At 39.9% G+C, this 18,388-nt stretch overlaps 1 protein-coding gene across 1 annotated transcript in view; it reads right to left on the bottom strand.

Moving 5' to 3' along the window:
* Positions 1-203: 203 nt before the first annotated feature.
* RIC1 (RIC1 homolog, RAB6A GEF complex partner 1) overlaps positions 204-18,388 on the bottom strand; it is a 54,087-nt gene continuing 35,902 nt past the window's right edge. Inside the window, exons 14-26 of the mRNA XM_072360382.1 lie at positions 18,186-18,296; positions 17,050-17,139; positions 16,608-16,768; positions 15,476-15,614; positions 12,633-12,749; positions 10,190-10,918; positions 9,763-9,921; positions 9,520-9,653; positions 5,512-5,798; positions 4,528-4,722; positions 3,824-4,001; positions 2,760-2,948; positions 204-2,457 (exon numbers count right to left, since the gene is read on the bottom strand). Of these exons, the coding sequence (XP_072216483.1) occupies positions 2,172-2,457; positions 2,760-2,948; positions 3,824-4,001; positions 4,528-4,722; positions 5,512-5,798; positions 9,520-9,653; positions 9,763-9,921; positions 10,190-10,918; positions 12,633-12,749; positions 15,476-15,614; positions 16,608-16,768; positions 17,050-17,139; positions 18,186-18,296 (2,775 nt within the window). The 3' untranslated portion in view covers positions 204-2,171. The remainder of the gene's footprint in view (positions 2,458-2,759; positions 2,949-3,823; positions 4,002-4,527; positions 4,723-5,511; positions 5,799-9,519; positions 9,654-9,762; positions 9,922-10,189; positions 10,919-12,632; positions 12,750-15,475; positions 15,615-16,607; positions 16,769-17,049; positions 17,140-18,185; positions 18,297-18,388) is intronic.

Here is an 18,388-nt window from a genome sequence, read left to right as displayed (position 1 = left end):
AAAGAAGCACTAACAAAGCAGTACTTAACTTAGAAGCCTGATATTATCCTGTAAAACAAACAATATTATATATTATATAGCACACTACCACAATTTTTGTCAGGCATTTTCTGTGAAGAGTTTACTTTCTCCAGAATAACACGCTGGAAATCGAGTAGGGATTACTGCCATTAGCTTGAAGTGTGATTTTCCACAGGAGGAACTGCAGGTAAACTTGAACGTATTTATCTTTTAATCACAGTATAACAGCAGTGGAATTTAAATACAAAATTAGCACGTCATTTGCATAGATATAATTACTACTAGAGAAGTACAAACTTCTAAAATTTCACAACCAAAAAGATTTAACTGCTAAACAACAGTAGCACAGCAGTAAGAATTTTAATATCAAGAATTGTCGTATATCAGTTAACGTGTTTGTTCGCTTGTGCAGATCCAAACCTGAACAGCAGAAAGACGATCAGGTTGGGCTGGGCCTACAGCATTACCACAGAATCACAGAAAAATATTAACTTGAAGCACAGGTTTTATTTGTTTTAACATGAAAACTTAAAAGATTAAATAGGTTTTTCCATAAACAAAACAAAACAAAAAAGCCTTCTAAATATCCCCTTAGAACAACAGTGGGTTCTGATGTCAGATCACAACAGGCTTGTAGGTCCTAAATTGGAAGGAAAGAAGTATGACGGACGCTGCCTATAACCAGTATCTATAATGCAGACTAAACTTAATGCTTGGACTCCTGAAGTGGACTTCTTTGCTGTAACTTTGATATTAGTTTCAACTCTTAGGTGAAGATTCAAGCTCCATTCTCTAAATCTCCATCTTTCCAGGTAATACTGTTATTGCACTTGTACCGGTTGTGCTGGCTTAGTAAAGCCACTGTAAAGCAACCATTTAATAATTTTACATTTTAAAGCACTTGATCTTATCTGCAAAGGAAACAGAGGCAATGAAACCACAATTTATTTCATCTTAAATGTGAATGCTGTTAGTTTTCAGGGTTTAAAAGGATGTGCATTTAGTAACTACACTACGAAAGCAACAGGTGCTGCAACTACCCTATGATGGCTTGTTTGGTCCATGTCAGTAATCAAGTGATGTTATAAAAAATAAACTAGTTTATTTTGTATAAAATGAGCAATGTTGCATTTTTGTTCAGATTGCACAGTACAAAGAAGCTAATATCTAAATTAATACTGTTACAGGTAGTTATTACATAGGGACAGCAGCTAGAAAAAATAAGTACCTCAAAGCAACAGACTTCTGCAGCCAGCTTTTCATAACATTGTATGAAAGTTAAATAAGTCTCAGTTACAAGAATGCATATTATAAAATGCTTGAAAAAATGCTTAAGTATGAGCTTTGAAACCGATTTCTCATAGCTAGAGTATATGATGAATATTTACATTTAAAAAAATCCATTTTTCAGAAAAGAATTTACAATAAAATAAATAACCTTCAGCAATCCCTTAAACCCAAGTATAAGATTTGTAAGTGGCAGTAAAACAACAACAAAAAAAGCCACCTTGTGTCTCTGCTAGGTCAGTAAAGTATGCTTCATCCAGAAAGAAGTGCAACTCTGCTTTAACTTTACTAGGAATCTAGAAACATGCACAATACATATCGGGTACCTTCAAATATGGTACAACCTTGAATATTTGTACAAGAGTATTCACAAAAAACATACAATATATTTTACACTCCTTTCATACAAAATATTGATATTAAACCCATTTGCATTGATCAGACATTTCTTAGGCAGGCTAGGTGGGAAGGAGAATAACTTTCAGATCTAAGCTCCTCTTTAATTTTTAAGCTCAAGTAAAAAGCACTGTAGTAGCATCTCCAGAATGTGTCTGTGCTGTAGCGGGCCTTATGGACATTAGCTGAACCTGTCTATGTGTGCGTCCACTGTCTCTCAGCACTGTTAAGTATCAAAACCAAGAGCTCCAGTCTGAAGATTGCATTTAAAAAAAAAAAAAAAAAGAAAGAAAATCTGTCATCTTCTGATGTTACCAGGTGAAACTACTTCTTAGTTATGTTATCCCCAATTTAGATTTGAAAGATCAAAATACAAAAGAGAAATCCTACTCCAAAACACGGAAGCATGTCTAGAGCTGGTTTGCTTCCTTTCACACCTGATGTTCGGGAAGTAGTTCATTTTTCACTTAGGACACAGTGCAGTCATAACTGCCCTCTTGAAATGATTCCTCATCCTCAGTCTTGGACTTGTCCTCTTCATGCCTGCTAGCACTGCTATTGCCAGCATCACTCTGAGGGTTAGTGCCATGGCTAGACGAAGTCCTGCTCTCCTCAGCTCTGATGTTTGCTTGTTCTGTAACCTTAGAGGGATTCACTGGCTGAAAAGCTTCAGGCTGCACTTGCTCTTCTGCTATTTCACTTAGCTTCTGGATCTGTGGTTTGATGACATTTAGAAATGGCTTGTACCCAGGGCTAGAAAAATAATGGTATGGGAAACCTTGAGTTAATAATACTACTTCTGCCAAACGCCTAATAAGCATTCAGTATGAGATGTTGAGTATAAAAGGTTATCTTCCAGCATTCTTCATGTACAGAACCCGTAAAAGGTTGACTCCAACTCCACCAAGTGCCTATCCATAAATTTCTTGCAAAAGTGTTTTAAAATAATTGCTTATCTAAGGCTAAGATGACCCCAACTTATTTTTTTGGGCAACTTACCAAGTAACCAAGTATCCATAACTGGAATGGAAATCAAGATGGAAAATAACACTTACCAATCTGTAGACGCCCATTTGTCAACAGCATATAGGCCAGTCTTGATATTCTGACAGATTTCTCCATCAATGTCAGAGGACTGCATTATACTGAAAACCTGGTTGATTACTGAAGACTCTCTGAGGATAAGACCTATGATAATACACCAATCCAAACATCCTGCTTCCATGAAGATATGTAGCAAGTACCTATATGAAGAAAAGCATCCCGCTGAATTGTTTTCACAGAATCACCAAGGTTGGGAAAAATTTCCAAGATCATCCAGTTCAACCATCTATGTACCACTAATATTTCCCCATTAAACCATGTCCCTCGGTACAATATCTAAATGTTTCTTGAATGCTTCCATGGGCAGTGACTCAATCACCTCCCCAGGCAGCCCATTCCAGCAACTAACCACTCTTTCTGCAAAGAAATTTTTCCTAATAGCCAACTTCAGTGTGTGACTTGAGGCCTTTGGTCTGATCAATAGTTAAGTGGGAGAAAAGCCAACACCCAGCTCTCAACAACCTGCTTTCAGGCAGCTATAGAGAGCAATAAGGTCACTCCTGAACCTACTCTTCTCTGGACTGAGCAATCAGTTCCCTCAGGCACTCTTGATAAGACTTAGGCTCCAGACCCCTCATCAGCTTCACAGCCCTTCTCTGGACACACTCTGTGTCTTTCGTTCAGTAAGGAGCCCAAATACTGAGGTGTGGTCTCACCAGAGTTGAGTACAGGAAGATAACTGCCTCCTTGCTCCTACTGGCAAGACTATTTCTGATACAAGCCAGCATGCCATTGGTCTTCTTGGTTACCTGGACATACTGCTGGCTCATATTTAGCTAAGTATCAACCAGCACCCCTACATCCATTTCTCCCACCGTTTTCCAGCCACTCTGCCTCAAGCCTGTAGCATTGCCTGAGACTGTTGTGGCCCAAGTGCAGTACTTGGCATTTGGTCTTGTTGAACATTTTACCCCTCAAAATCCTGGCATGCGAGTCTGTAGATGGTGTTCCTTTCTTGTAATGCTGGATACTACTATTCATTTCTTGTTTCAAATGCAATGAGAATTTAACTTACCTCAGCTGAACTTGTGACTTGTGTGGCCCTTTACTAGCCAGTTCTAGAGAAAGATGTTCAAGCTCCGACTGTGTTAGACTTGGACTGGAGAAGTTTTCATCCACCATGGTCCAGTCACCATCCACCATAGAACTTGTTTCAGTCAGGTCTGTTGCTGAACCAATGCTGCATTCGTCACCTACCAAAAACATTCACAAATTAAGACTAGCATTTCTGAAACACTCCCTATAGAAACTTCTCAGTTACTGAGTAATTGCAAACCACTGTATTTATGAAACTATTACTGGAATTCACCTGTCAATATTTAGATATTACTGATTTAACTTCTGTTTAAACCAAAGTGCTTCAAAATGCTTATCAAAGTCCACTGAACTCAAAGGTGTTCATCCAGATCAACATCAGACAGCAGTACAAGATGGTGCAATATTTTTTCTTCTTGTTTAATCTCTGCTATATACTTTTTTTTTTTTTTTAGAATTAGACAACTTTACTTTTCTAAAAGTCATAGGAAAAAATAAAAGAAACAATATCAGGCTAATTGTCTTTATTTTTCATTATGTTCTCTTCCTCATCCCTACAGCCCAACATTACTTCACCAGCTGTGAGAAGCAACAATACAGCAATCACACAGAAATACTAGAATGTAGGTGCAATACTTCCAGGTGTGTTTTTCCAGTAAGCAAACAGAAAGAAGTGTGACTAACCTTTACTTAGCAAAGGAGAAAGGAACGCATCTTGCATGTGTGGTCCATGGGATGAAGCTGTGTCCATCTCCCTCTGAGAGGAGCCTATAGTGCCAAGCCAGCTGCGACTCCGAGGTGTGTTTGAAACCCCTGTGTCCATTTCCATACTTACAAAGGTATCTGCTGACTGAGATTTTATCAGCTGTTCCCCCATAGCTGAAAGAAAAAAAAAAAAGAAAAAAAAAAAAAAGAAAAAAGTCATGTAATCATCAAAAAGAAAAGTTGTACAGTTCTCTTCAGGTACTTCAGGAAGCTATAAGTTGCAACTAAGTCAACGCACAATTTGTAGAGCTCAACAAAATCAAAGGAATATAGCAAGTTCAGGTATTTCAAAAATTTCTCATCAGTTTTTTATACCTGCAATGGCATAAAAGAACCATCAGTTAATACAGTAATAGCAACAACAGAACTAAATAATGGTGCTGCTACTACCAGGAAGACGAATACTTGGTAGTGAATATCAACTCTGCTGTAAGAAGGTAAATCAGTGTACTGAGAGTAATAGTGCAAAGGAGGTTTACAGCAAGCTTTCAAACTTCTAGTCCTCTACAAGATAGAAAATTTTTAAGGGGAGGTTTTTGTATTTTTTTTAATACATAATAATTAAATTCTCATCTAAAAACTATATAAAAATGTTCATTTTTATAATGTTATATAGCAGTTACACATCAGCAAGCAATATCTCAGTCCAACTTACAACCCGCACAAGTGATATCCATTCCAGTGCAGCCAAGAAAGTAAGAAACCTCAGTAAATCAGACTACAGAAGGGATGAGGTCTATGCTAAACAAAATCCCTTCAGAAAATATGCCCGGTGTGAGCAGGCTACACAGGTGGTAAGTCTCTCAGCCTGTTTGCTTGGCTGAACTGAAGGAGATATTCAAGCTGATGGAAGTAGGACTGCAGAAGAGAACCTAATCCAAATCAACCCAGATGTTACAGCACCTGTCTTGTACTTTCCATTCTTGAACGGTGAATTAATAGATGAAGCTGGCATGACTGGAAATGGCCAGAGGAAATCCTTGTGCAGCTTTTTCAAAGCAAAAACAAAGTCTTCCACACGGGCAGCTCTGGCTCGCTCCTTACACAGCCAGCCAATGAGCTCAAAGCCCAGCTGTGCAGCAAAACAACCAAGGTCCTTCAGCTTGATTTCTTCTAGCAGGCGCCGGGCATGTCGCCAGAGCATCATGTCAATGTACATATTCTCAGCACAGTCACTATCTTTACTCCACCTATGGACAAACCAGACAACAGTCATGTGAAACACTGAACTGAGTTGTATGGACTGTTGGCCATTGATACAAGTGGAGTAGTTTTCCGTATACCAATAAAAACAGCTTCCAACACTCCTTCCTGCCTTATATTCTCCAAAAGATCCCACTGCCACAATGGATAAAGTGAAATAACCAAAGGAAATTGCAACAGCAGCATCCATAGAACACCAAACCATAAGCAATACAATACAACAAATAAATACAAAAAGCAGATGACATTGCAAAGTGACTTCTGAGAAATAATTTCAGAGAAAACTCAAGCATTAGTAATAGAATCATAGAATGCCTTGTGTTGGAAGGGAATTTGAAGATCATCCAGTTTTACTTCTTGCCACAGGGAGGGCTGCCACCCACCAGCTCAGGCTGCCCAGAGCCCCATCCAGAGATGAATTCATCAGGACACACACCAGCAGCTCCCCACCTTTCTTGTGTTGGTGACCCCAGGCCTGTATGCAATATTCCAGGTGAGGCCTCACAGGAAAATAGCAGTGTGTGTACCTCAGCAACATAGAATCACAGAATCTCAAGGTTGGAAAGGACCTACAAGATCATCTAGTCCAACCATCCTCCCATCACCATTTCTACCACAAGCTACTAAACCATATCTAGTAGCTCCTCATCCAAATGCCTCTTGAACACTGCCAGGATGGCGACTCCACCACCTCCCTGGGCAGCCATTCCAGTGCCTGACTACTCTCTTGAGAGCAAAAGTTCCTTCTTACATACAATCTAAACCTCTTCTGATACAACTTGCAGCCATTTCCTTGGGTCCTGTTTGTTGCCTGGGAGAAGAGTCCAGAACCCTCCTCACCACAACATCCCTTCAGGAAGTTGTAGATGCAATGAGGTCTCCCCTGAGCCTCCTCTTTTCCAAGCTAAACAATCCCAGCACCCTCAGCTGCTCCTCATAAGACTTGTGTGTCCAGACCCCTCACCAGTTTTGCTGTCCTTATCTGGACACGTTCCAGGGCCTCAATGTCTTTCTTGTAATGAGGAGCCCAAAACAGAACACAATACATGAGATGCAGCCTCACCAGAGCTGAGTACAGAGGGATGATTACCTCTCCGCTCCTGCTGGCCACACTATTTCTTATACAAGCCAGGACTCTGTTGGCCTTCTTGGCCACCTGGGCACACCATTGACTCATGTTCAGCTGAGCATTGACCAACAACCCCAGGTCCCTTTCTTCTTCACAGTCATCCAGCCACTCAACCCCAAGCCTATAGTGCTGCACAGGGTTACTGTGGCCAAAGTGCAGGACCCAGCACTTGGCCTTGTTGAACTTCATTCCACTAACCCCAGCCCAGTGATCCAGCTTAACCAGATCCCTCTGAAGGGCCTCCCTACCCTCAGGTAGGTTGATACCACCTCCCAGCTTGGTGTCATCTGCAAACTTACTGAGGGTACACTCAATCCCCTCATCTAGGTCATCAATAAAGATATTAAACAAGATGGGCCCAAGTACCAACTCCTGGGGGACACCACTTGTAACAGGTTGTCAGCTGGACTCCATTAACCACTACCCACTGGGCACAGCTCTCTAGCCAGTTCCTTACCCAAAGGAGGGTATACCTGTCCAGGCCATAGACAGCATGTTTCCTCAGGAGAATACTGTGAGAGACCATGTCAAAGGCTTTGCTGAAGTCTAGGTAGACTACATCAACAGCCATTACTTCATCTACCAGTCTGGTCACCCAGTCGTAGAAGGAAACGTGGTTGGTCAAGCACAACCTGCCTTTCACGAACCCATGCTGTCTGGGCCTGGTCCCCTGAATGCCACGCACATGTCATGTGATCTCATGCAAGATGATTTGTTCCATAACTTTCCCCGGTACTGAGGTCAGGCTGACAGGCCTGTAATTCCCTGGATCCTCCTTACAGCCCTTCTTGTAGATGGGAGTCACATTGGCAAGCCTGCAATCCTCTGGGATCTCTCCAGTTAATCAGGAGAAGCTGGTAGATGGCAGAGGGCAGCTCAGCAGTCACTCCTGCCAGCTCCCTCAGTACCTGAGGGTGGAACCTGTCAGGTCTCATGGACTTGTGGCAGTCCAGGTGGAGGAGGAACTCTTTAACTGTCTCCACCAGAATCGCCAGGGTTTGCATTCCATAACAAGTCATTCAGATCAGGGCTCAAAGTGCCCTGAGGATAAGTGGTCTGCCCATTAAAGACAGATGTAAAGAAGGCATTGAGGACCTCAGCCTTCTCCTTATCCATTTCCCTGCTGCATCAAGTAAGGGTTGGACATTTTCCTTGGTTCTCCTCTTACCATTGATATATTTGTAAAAGGATTTTTTATTCTGTTTTACTGTCATGGCTGATCTAAATTTGAGTTGGGCTTTTGCTTTCCTATCTTCCTCCCTGCATGCCTTAGCAGCTACCTTGTAACCTCCCCAAGTAGTCTGTTCCTGCTTACAGAGGACACAGACTCTCTTTTTCTCAACAGTAGCTCTCAGTTCATCCACACTTGTCTTCTTTCCTTACGGCTTGCCTTACAGCATTCAGGGCCAGCCTGTTCTTGTGCCTTCAAGATTTCTATATTGAGGAGCATGTCTTCCTTAAAAATGGGAGTGATGTTTCCTTTTTTTCATTTATCAAGGATTTCACCTGTCAGTCATGACTTTTCATATATAACGGAATGTGGCTTGGCAACCACATCCATCAGCTCCCTTAGAACCCTGGGATGCAAGTCATTCAGCCCCAATGGAGTTGTGCAAGTTCAGTTTCATGAGGTGGTCTCTGACTTGCTCTGCTCCTACAGTTGGGAATTTTGCAACTCTGACCCCCACCTCAAGGTTCAGAGGTGTGAGAGGTTTGAGAAGTGTGACTGTGAGTGAAGACTGAGACTAGACTGTGGAGGACCTTGGGCTTCTCCATGTTTGTTTTTGTGTGTTCTGCCTTCTCATATATCAAAAGGATTACAGTCTCCTAGGCCTTTCTTTTCCACTGTACCTGTAGAATCCATTCTTGTTCTTTTTCATCTCCCTTGCCAAGTTCAGTTTCATCTGTGGCATGGCTCTCCTGATCCCACCTCTAAATATCTGGAAAGGTACCCCTCTTTCAAAGGTCTTCAGATGGTGTCATTTATGGAAAATTACTAAATAAAAGGATTTCAGTTGGTACAAAGATTTTGAAAGCCTTTTATGGGAAAAAATAAATCCAAGATAATAATGAATCCTTCCTTGCTGTTTCTTCTGAACATTAATACTGGGGTCAATATGACCTCTGTGCATTGCAGCTTCAAAGGGATCCACCCAAAGGTATAACATTTTCTGTGGGCCAGCAACTGCATTGATATGCACAGTATCACTGTGCAATGCATTTTATGACTGCAGTACTGTGAGTGGTTCATGGTTTTTCAAGTAGAAGGCATAAGGTTCAACTAGCTATTTAAAGTACTAAAAATGTATCCAGTTGATTCAGCCTTCTAGTAGTCAGTAATATCCATATATTTCCATATAAGTACCTATATATAGACACACGTACATTTGCATGTGTGAATTCATCTTCATCTGAGAACATAAGCGAGGCACAAGCATTACAAGAGTCTGGAAACAACAAATACAGAAGGCTGCGGAGAGAGATAATGACAAACTTAGCTCTAGCATGCAATACTATAGCTTAAACTGGGAAGAGAGCTAGTATATTACCCAGCAAAGTAGGGAAGGAGAAGACATTACCTTTTTCCTGATGGGCCAGAGGGCATACTCAGTGTTTTTGTCAAGTTAAATTTGCTATGGAGATTCTCTGCTGATTGGGATAAACTAATGCTGCGATGTCTGAAGAATTCAAAGCCACTACTTGAACTAGGTTCCTAAAACCAAGAAAACCCAAACTTATTATCAACTGAGTAAACATACTGCATAACAGCAAGATAGATCATGGAAAGTTGATGTACAGTATTTACTGTTTTCACCACAAACCTGAGTTGTTGGTGTAGCTGGAGGTGTCTCTGTTTCTCCAGAACCAATGGCTTTAAGAAATCTGATCATATGACGACAAAGATCCCACTTTCCCTGCTCTAAGGCAGTGTTAAACAGGAGAGTAGCATGTTGTCTACTAACTGCTGGAACTTCCATATTCTGCAAATAAAATAGAATAATTAAGTCATTTGTGTTTGCCACTGACAAGTAAAGGTATTAAGTCAAACCTTATGTCACATTCAAAAAAACCAGAAATTAGAAGAAAGATTTTGCTCTTTTGTAATAGTACGCTAGCAACTCACATTGTCTGATATTCCAATATTCATTATCACTGAACTTAAAGTTTGTTAACATAAATAACTTTCGGTATGAAGATTTTTTAATTTTTTTTTTAATAATCCAGTTGCAATACAGAGCATACCATTACCTGTAGGATAATGAGATAAGAGGCAGCTGTGTCCAAGTCTTGGGCCATTAAGCACTCTTCAAATAAGTCCTTTGGGTTTCCAACAGCAGCAAAAAGATAATTCCACAGAGCATACTCTGTCTTCCTAGCACAATGAACAACTGTCTGCAGGAAGAGGGGGAACTCTGTAATGAATTTTGCCACAGTGGGAAGCAGAGGGTCGGGAATGGGTTCCCGCGAGGTAGCTTCTTCTTCCAGCACTTCATGAAGCATCAGTTCTAGTACATGAGGAAAGTATGGTAACGTGGCACAGGAGTGAGCCAAAAGCAAGGCTTGTTCACCAAGGTTCCTAACCAAGAGCTGGCGTAAGATGTGATGGAGGTAGATCTGAGAGGTTCTCTCAACAATAGAGAAAGGAAAGAGAACCTCCAAGTGTTCTCTAGCACTGGTTTGAGTGTATAAACAGTCATAGAGCACAGTGTCATTAACAGCACCAAGAACCAAGGCATCTTCAAACAAAACAGCCAGTGGGTATATGTTGATGTGGAAAGGCAGCATGATCCGTCTTGACAGAAAGGAATGTGGCTTTCGATGATCTCTGGGAAAGAGGGGAAGCCAGACTTTCATACCTGCCCCACCACAGCTGAGCCAAAGAGCTTCCAATAAGTGGCGTTTATGTTTGTTGATCCTGCAAGTAGTCCATACATTTTCAACAGACTGGGCTAGTACAACTGGAGCACAAAAAGGCAGCTAAAAAAGAAAAAACAACAACAACAAAAAGAAAACACATCAAACAAATTATTCTTTATTTTTAAACCTTCAGAGGAGCTCTTCTTTTAGCCAAGAATTTATCTCTCTGCAAAGCACCTGAGAGAACACTACCTATATTAACTTAGAAGACATCATCTTCATTTTTCTAATAAGCTCAAATTTATCAGGAAGCTAGAAGGGCCAAAATAAGGGAGGAAAACAAAAACATGCTCTCTACTTCTTTGGTTAGCCTAAATGTCCAAATGATAAAATCACTATGAAGACAAAATTTGCTCGTGCTAGACTGAACTGTAAACAATTCTTCATCTAAACTTTTCAGAAGTCTTTTGCTTCATGTAGTCATTAGAGTTTTCAGCACCACAGCAAAACTAGTACTTGAAAGTTCTGCTTTTAAGAAGTTTGTAAATGTATTCTGCAAAAATGGTAACATTCCATAAAACATATAACAGTTTTAGACAGACTGGAGACCTTCTGTTAGTACTGCAAACCATATTTTGCGCATGCCTTTTATGTTAAAACTTGTATCTTTCATTGCACTACAAGTAGTAAATACTTTGGTTACACATTCACACAACTAAGAAGTGATTTTCACAAATTTCAACATCTTCATCAATGACATGGACAATGACACACCCTCATCAAGTTTGCAGATGACACCAAGCTGAACAGTGCAGTCAATACACTTGAGGGAAGGGAAGCCATCCAGAGGGACCTGGGCAGGCTGGAGAAGTGGGCCCATGAGAATCTAATGAGGTTCAACAAGGCCAAGTGCAGGGTGCTGTACTTGATAGGGGCAATCCCAGGTACTTATACAGACTGGGGGAAGAACTCCTTGAGAGCAGCCCTGCAGAAAAGGACTTGGGTAGACAAGATGCTGGACATGAGCCAGCTGTGGCCAACTGTGTTCTAGGCTGCATTAACAAAGGGGTGGCCAGCAGGGAGAGGGAGGTGATTGTCCCCCTTTACTCAGCTCCTGTGAGACCCCATCTGGAATACTGGGGCCTCCAGTACAAGAAGGATGTGGAGCTCTCAGAATGGGTCCAGAGGAAGGCCACTAAGATGATTAAAGGCCTGGAGCACCTCTCCTGTGAGGAAAGGTAGAGGGAACTGGGCTTGTTTAGCCTGGAGAAGGCTAGGGTAGACCTCACTGTGGACTCCCAGTACTTGAAGGGAACATAAAAACAGAAAAGGGGAATGGCTGTTCATGGGGGTAGACAGTGATAGGACAAGAGGGAACAGTCTTAAATTGAGACAGGGGAAATTCAGTTTAAATATTAAGTGGAAGTTTTTTACACAGTGGGTGGTGACGCCCTGGAACAGGTTGCCCAAGGAGGTTGTGGATGCCCCAGTCCTGGAGGCATTCAAGGCCAGGCTGGATGTGGCTCTGGGCAGCCTGGTCTGGTGGCTAGCAACCCTGCACAGAGCAGGGGGCTTGAAACTAGATGATCATTGTGGTCCTTTTCAACCCAGGCCATTCTATCATTCTAAGAAATTCTTAGGAAAAAAAATTTAAAAAATTATAATCGGGAAATCAGTTATTTACTTCCAGCTAATCATTCATCCTGGAAAATTATATGTTACCTTTCATAAATATCTACCCTGCATTTTAAATTCCTGAACCACTCTCATCCACAACTTCTACAGTCATTGTCATCTTTGAAGCCATCACAACATTTAACATATGATTACTCACATGCTTCCTTTGATTAGGATTACTATCCTTATCACGTATCTGTGGACCAGATCGATCCCTTTGCAACATAATGAGTTGTCCTGCTAAGTTTAGCATAATACTTTCAGCTTCACAAGCCTAAGGATAAACAAGTGTTACAGAAATTACATTAGTAAAAAAAAAAACAAACAACACAAAACTACAAGATTTTTGCATACACAGCCACAACATAATCCCAGAATAAAAACAATAAATTGACCACACGTCTCTGCAAGAAAAGCTTGCAGTTGTTAACCATAAATTTTGAGATACTACATTTTCTGTTACCCTCTAAGACAAGTTCTGCCCATAAAGGGGAGTTGTACAGAGTTCTCAGCTTATGCTTTTCTGGTAAAACAAAAAAACAAAGAAACCAACAAAAACCCAACAAACCCAAACCTATCCAGCCTGTTCTGAGGACTTTTACCTGCTTGAAATAACATGTATAAACAGGGCATGTCTGAACTCCACACACTGCCTTCCATAGCCATTTTACAGCAGTTGACAAGTTACAAGATAAGATGCTGTGTAAACTTGCAAGACATTAGTTACATAGCTGCAACTATGTTAAATGAACTGCCAGCTCCTAGTAAACTTAAGAGGCTTGTTCACACATGTCCGCAACTGATCTGAAACTTCATGACGCAGGTGTATTTACATAATGCTTAATCTGAATTACGTAATACTTTAATTTAAACAATGTTCCACACAACAATTGCACATATGTGCATTATCTTTATAAATATACACATACAGATGTTAGCTTTTTCATAATCATTAGCCATGAGACTGTATTTACAATAGTTTGATACCGCACTCACAATAATGTATCGTGCTAGACTCTCTTCAGTAGTGTACAGCAATAGAACAGGGGGCAATGGGCAAAAACAAGAACATGGGAAGTTCCATATATACATGTGAAAGAAACTCTTCACTGTGAGGATGCAGAGGACTGGAGCAGCCTGCCCAGAGAGGTTGTGCAGCCTCTCTTGTAGATAATCAAGATACTCTTCAATGCTTTCCTGCTCAACCTACTGCAGGGAAACTACTTTAACAGGGAGAGATTGGATTTGATGATCTTCAGAGGTCCCTTCCAACCCCTATGATCCTATACAGTAAGCTGCAAAATTGGAATTGGAATAACACTTGTGTATATATACACACATATAATGTTAATTTATCAATCCAAAAGAAATAAAAAATTTTTCAAGGAATGTTTTGTTACAATTTTATATCCCTTATTTTAGCCTTCAGACATGCTTCTAGGCACACAACCTTTCAAAGAACTGTTTCATTTGTTGTTTATCTGTTTAAATCCCCTTTCAGCCTAAATGAATTCACTTGATCCATACAGAGCTGATAAAGTCCGCCTCAGTGCAGAGGAATCAGAAGACTGAAGCAGAACTGAATACCTACAGACTCATTTATACAGTCCTTGTGCAAAAGAGGTAAACACTGGATGTTTTCTTTATTAGATTCATTCTGTGTGTTTGTTATTGCCTAAAATTAAGAGGGTCTTTTTCCAGCCAAGCCCATGGAGACAGGAAATCCATCAGCATTCCAAGAAATTTGAAGCATGAAGAATTACGGTCACTGATGAGTGACAACACTGAAAAGCGTGACGTTACATCAGGCTTACTGCTTTGTTTAAAGGGCAGCATAATATCATATTCAGCGCTAACATTAACGATTATCTTTCAATCACTACCAACATATGATATTTATGTCAGTAGATAGTGTTGTGTAACTACTGGCTTGACAGCTTTTGTTTGGCAATCTGGGCTATTTAAATCTGATCACTTGATTACGCATGCTATTATGTCCTTTCAGGACTTATTAGAGAAGAGGTAAGGATAGAAGTGAAACATCATTTTGGAACATGAACACATCAGAGTAAGCAAGCATCTGTAATATCTGCCTACTAGGAAAACATGCAGTTGCAGGACTGACAGCTTGAAGATTATGAGCTCTTAGGAAGAAAAAAGGCATAAATTCCATGTAAAGTTACATTTAAAATAGTAGCAGTGCTCTAAAAAATATCAATACCTTTTCCTCAAAATTAAGAAATGCTAGAGGTCAGATACTTCACATGTAAAAACATGGGCTCACAGCAAAACAGACTAGGAAATGACAAGCACACTGTCCCTTATGCTCCTGAAGAACACATGGAAGTCTCAGGCTGCATGTTCTGCTTTATGGGAGACTATATTAGAACAAGATGAAGTAAACAAAACCTTCAGATTCTACAACGCATTCTATGCGTTGCATTTCAGTGCCTGCCACTGGCTTTGGTAAGTGAAGAAAAAGACATATTTTCATATATCTAGAGGCTTACCTCACAGCTAGTCCAACTTTACAACTATCTTAACGTAACTGCTCTGAGATGACAGGAATTTATACCCCAGCTAAACAAATAATTAAGCTTAAATCACAGACAGTAAAACCCAGTTTTTCTTCACACTGTGCTTTTCAGTGTCCACAATAATTTCCTATAGGTAAGACATAGCATAAAACTCACATCTCAGTCAATGTTTATCAGCTCTAGTTTTCAGTATTTAACACAAAACAGAGAAACATACCCCCAGCATTATAGCCAAGTTTAATTTTTCCTCCAAAATTCAGCCCCAACTTTTACAACATGACAAGTAAAGGTATGAAAAAGTGGTAAGAGTTTACTTTTTTTCCTTTCAATTCTCGAAGTCTACACGATAAGCAAAACAGAAAAAATACACAAGTAATTTTACTATACAGAACCGATTTATCACTTATTCATCAGTCCATTCTCAGACTTAAGCTAACAAATCCACGCAACAAATTCTTCGTACCTGCTGAGGCATCTTCAAGCTGATGCCAGTCTCTGTCCTCACAGATGTCAATGTAACAGACACTACAAGGAAGGGATGGGGTATGTATCGAGACATGGACACTTCTTGAAGAACCTGGACACTGGCAGTAGGGTTAAGACTGAAATAAAAGGTAACCATTTAGCAATTGTTTTGCAGTATTTTGCACAGAATTAGTTTCTTGAAGTAAACCTAATGAAAATAAGCAATTTAACCTCGCAAACAATTTACTCTACAGATGAAAATGATGTCTCCTCTTCCTTCCCCTTTAATCAGGTATCACATAGGTTCACCTATTTGCACTACATAATGTTATAAAATATGCATATCTTGACCATTTTGGGTAACAGAATGTGTGAGTGGATGGAACATGTCATCAGATAGATACTTTAGAATAAGACTCCAGTTAACTCCCAGGTGGTTCGGTCTAAACCAATTAGGTTTTTGTGAAAAAACAACATTGAAAATATTTTCCTCTGGAATGGGTCAATAGCTTAATTTCTGCTAAAAAAAGCTCCCCTATACTTGACTGAAGTCAAATATACAATGTGGAAGAAAAATCACCTACTCAGATACTCAAAACCTACTTGGGGACCTCTCTTTTCTCCAAGGTCACTAGGCTTATTCTCTGAAAATATGTCTCTTTGTTGCTGCTGCTTTTGCACCAGAAGAGTTGCCCACAACCACACCACAAACCAAACCTTTTTCCTCCTTTGCTTTTCCACCTCCACCCTCACAAATTTCTACCTCTGATGTTAAGAAACAGTCTGGACTGAAAAGACTAGAGTTCAGTGGGTGTCATTCAGTACCTTCCTCTTCTGTTTATATTCAATTTTTTACGTTACTATCAGGTAGAACAAAGCACTCATCTGTACAGAAGTAGCCTGTGTACCTCAGCCATTAACTCTGCATCTGTGCATCTGAATATAGCCATATGACAAAACTCATGAATTATCTCTGTACACAGTTGATAATCCCTATCCCTCTAACATTACATTTAAAAATATGATTCAGCAGGCTCTCAAACAACTTTATTTTGCTCAAAGAATTCACTCAGACTGAGAACAGACTTACAAGTACATTACCGCAAGAAGCTTTAAATACTAATACTCACCTTTCATGCCTTCTCTCAATACTGTAAAGGCAAATGGAACAATCTGCTCTGAACAATATTACAATGTCTCGGAAGACACTCAGTAGTAACGTGTTTGCTTGCACTTTGGTGATATGTGCAAATGCATTGTCAAGATTAGATGTTCGCAAGTAGATTCTCAGCTACAAGGAAAACCAGCAGTTTAAGTACAGGTACTGTTTACTTAACAAACTGATAGTACTTCAACATCCACTTATATTCATTTTACATTATGCTACTGCATCTAAACTAGTTAAAGAACAATAGAGCCAAATCTGAAGTACTGAACAAACTTAAAGAAGGAATTCCATTCACTAGTTTGGAAAAAAAGAATTAATTGAATTTTTTCACATTTATACTACTGCTTTGGAACAGATCTGATATACTAAGCAAGATTTATTAATTTTGAAGAAAAATACCTCACCTCTTCCTGGTGATCATTTAAATTATAACATGCAAGAACAATGAAGTCATTCCACCAAGCTAAGCCACCAGTTACCATCATATTTTGCTCCTGAAAAGGAAAAAAGGCAAGCAAATGACAAATGCATATATACATATACGAGGGCAACTCTGATAGTAATGCCTCCTATTTTACTATGTTGTCCCACAACACCAGAGTCTGATGTTGATGGGATGGCAGTCGAGACTGAACTTTTCCACCAATATTTCATTGCATTTGGCTGCCAAGTGACAGTCTGACAAAACGGTATCTAATGTGGAAGTGAGGATGGAGCAGATGCATGGCACCTACTGGCATTCACTGACACTTGTTGAACATTTCTGGAGACCAACCAGTGCATGTGAGCACGGTGAGGCGGTAGGTGGTGTGCCCATCAGTAGTGACAGTGGGTATCTCTGCAGGTGCATATTTTTATGAGAGCAGTATTCAGGCTCTTGTTCATTGCTGACAAAAATGCATATCTAATGGTGGTGATTATCTTGAAAAACAGTGTTCTGTAGCTGAGAATTTGCTCTACTGAATAGTGTTTTATGTTCTTTGTCTGTTGTAGTTTTGATGGAAATAAGGAGAAATTACTTTCGGAGTGAACTACATACATAAAAATACATACACACATACACATACGTACACTCTGTAGGTAATCTCAAAGACAGAGATGATCTACACAAACTTCACTGACAACGGAGACACAGTTTACAAAAGCTGTTTGAAAATAATGAAAGTACTAAAGAACTGTACATGAAGGACAAATAGCCTACGAAACACAACTTTCTCTAGTCTACTGGCAACCCCCCACTCTTTCAAACCTTTCATCTGGAAAGAATTTATTTGTTTAACATTCAAAAAAGTGCTGCACACAAACTCTCAGACGAGACATAAGGCAGCATCTGACTAAATGTAGTCATGTTTGGAACAGCTCATAATCAGACATGAATAATTACACAGAAACCACAAGATGTTTCAAGCATTTCATTAACAAGATATGAAAAAATCAGTGCATCTACAGGCTCATAATCTTAAAAAGATGCTTTCAGTTTTCTCTGAGAATCACATTCCAACAAATACAACCTCCCAAGTATTCCCCAATAATCTCTCACCTGGGTAACATTTCCAAACAACTTCCATTTTTTGGTGAGTAAGGAATAATGTGCAAAACCAAACTTGCCAACAACAGCTACATTCTGCCCAAGCTTGTCAATAGCTGAAAACTGGTCAAAAGAAACCAAAACAAACTCAGATATGTCACCATGAAGCAATGAAGCATTGCAAAGTTTCTTAAGTATCTTTATGTCTTCTATTT

Source organism: Excalfactoria chinensis, chromosome Z (assembly GCF_039878825.1).
Source record: "Excalfactoria chinensis isolate bCotChi1 chromosome Z, bCotChi1.hap2, whole genome shotgun sequence".
NCBI lineage: Eukaryota > Metazoa > Chordata > Aves > Galliformes > Phasianidae > Excalfactoria > Excalfactoria chinensis.
The sequence above is the reverse complement of the archived record's forward strand: the minus strand, read 5'-3'. Positions and strand labels throughout refer to the sequence as shown.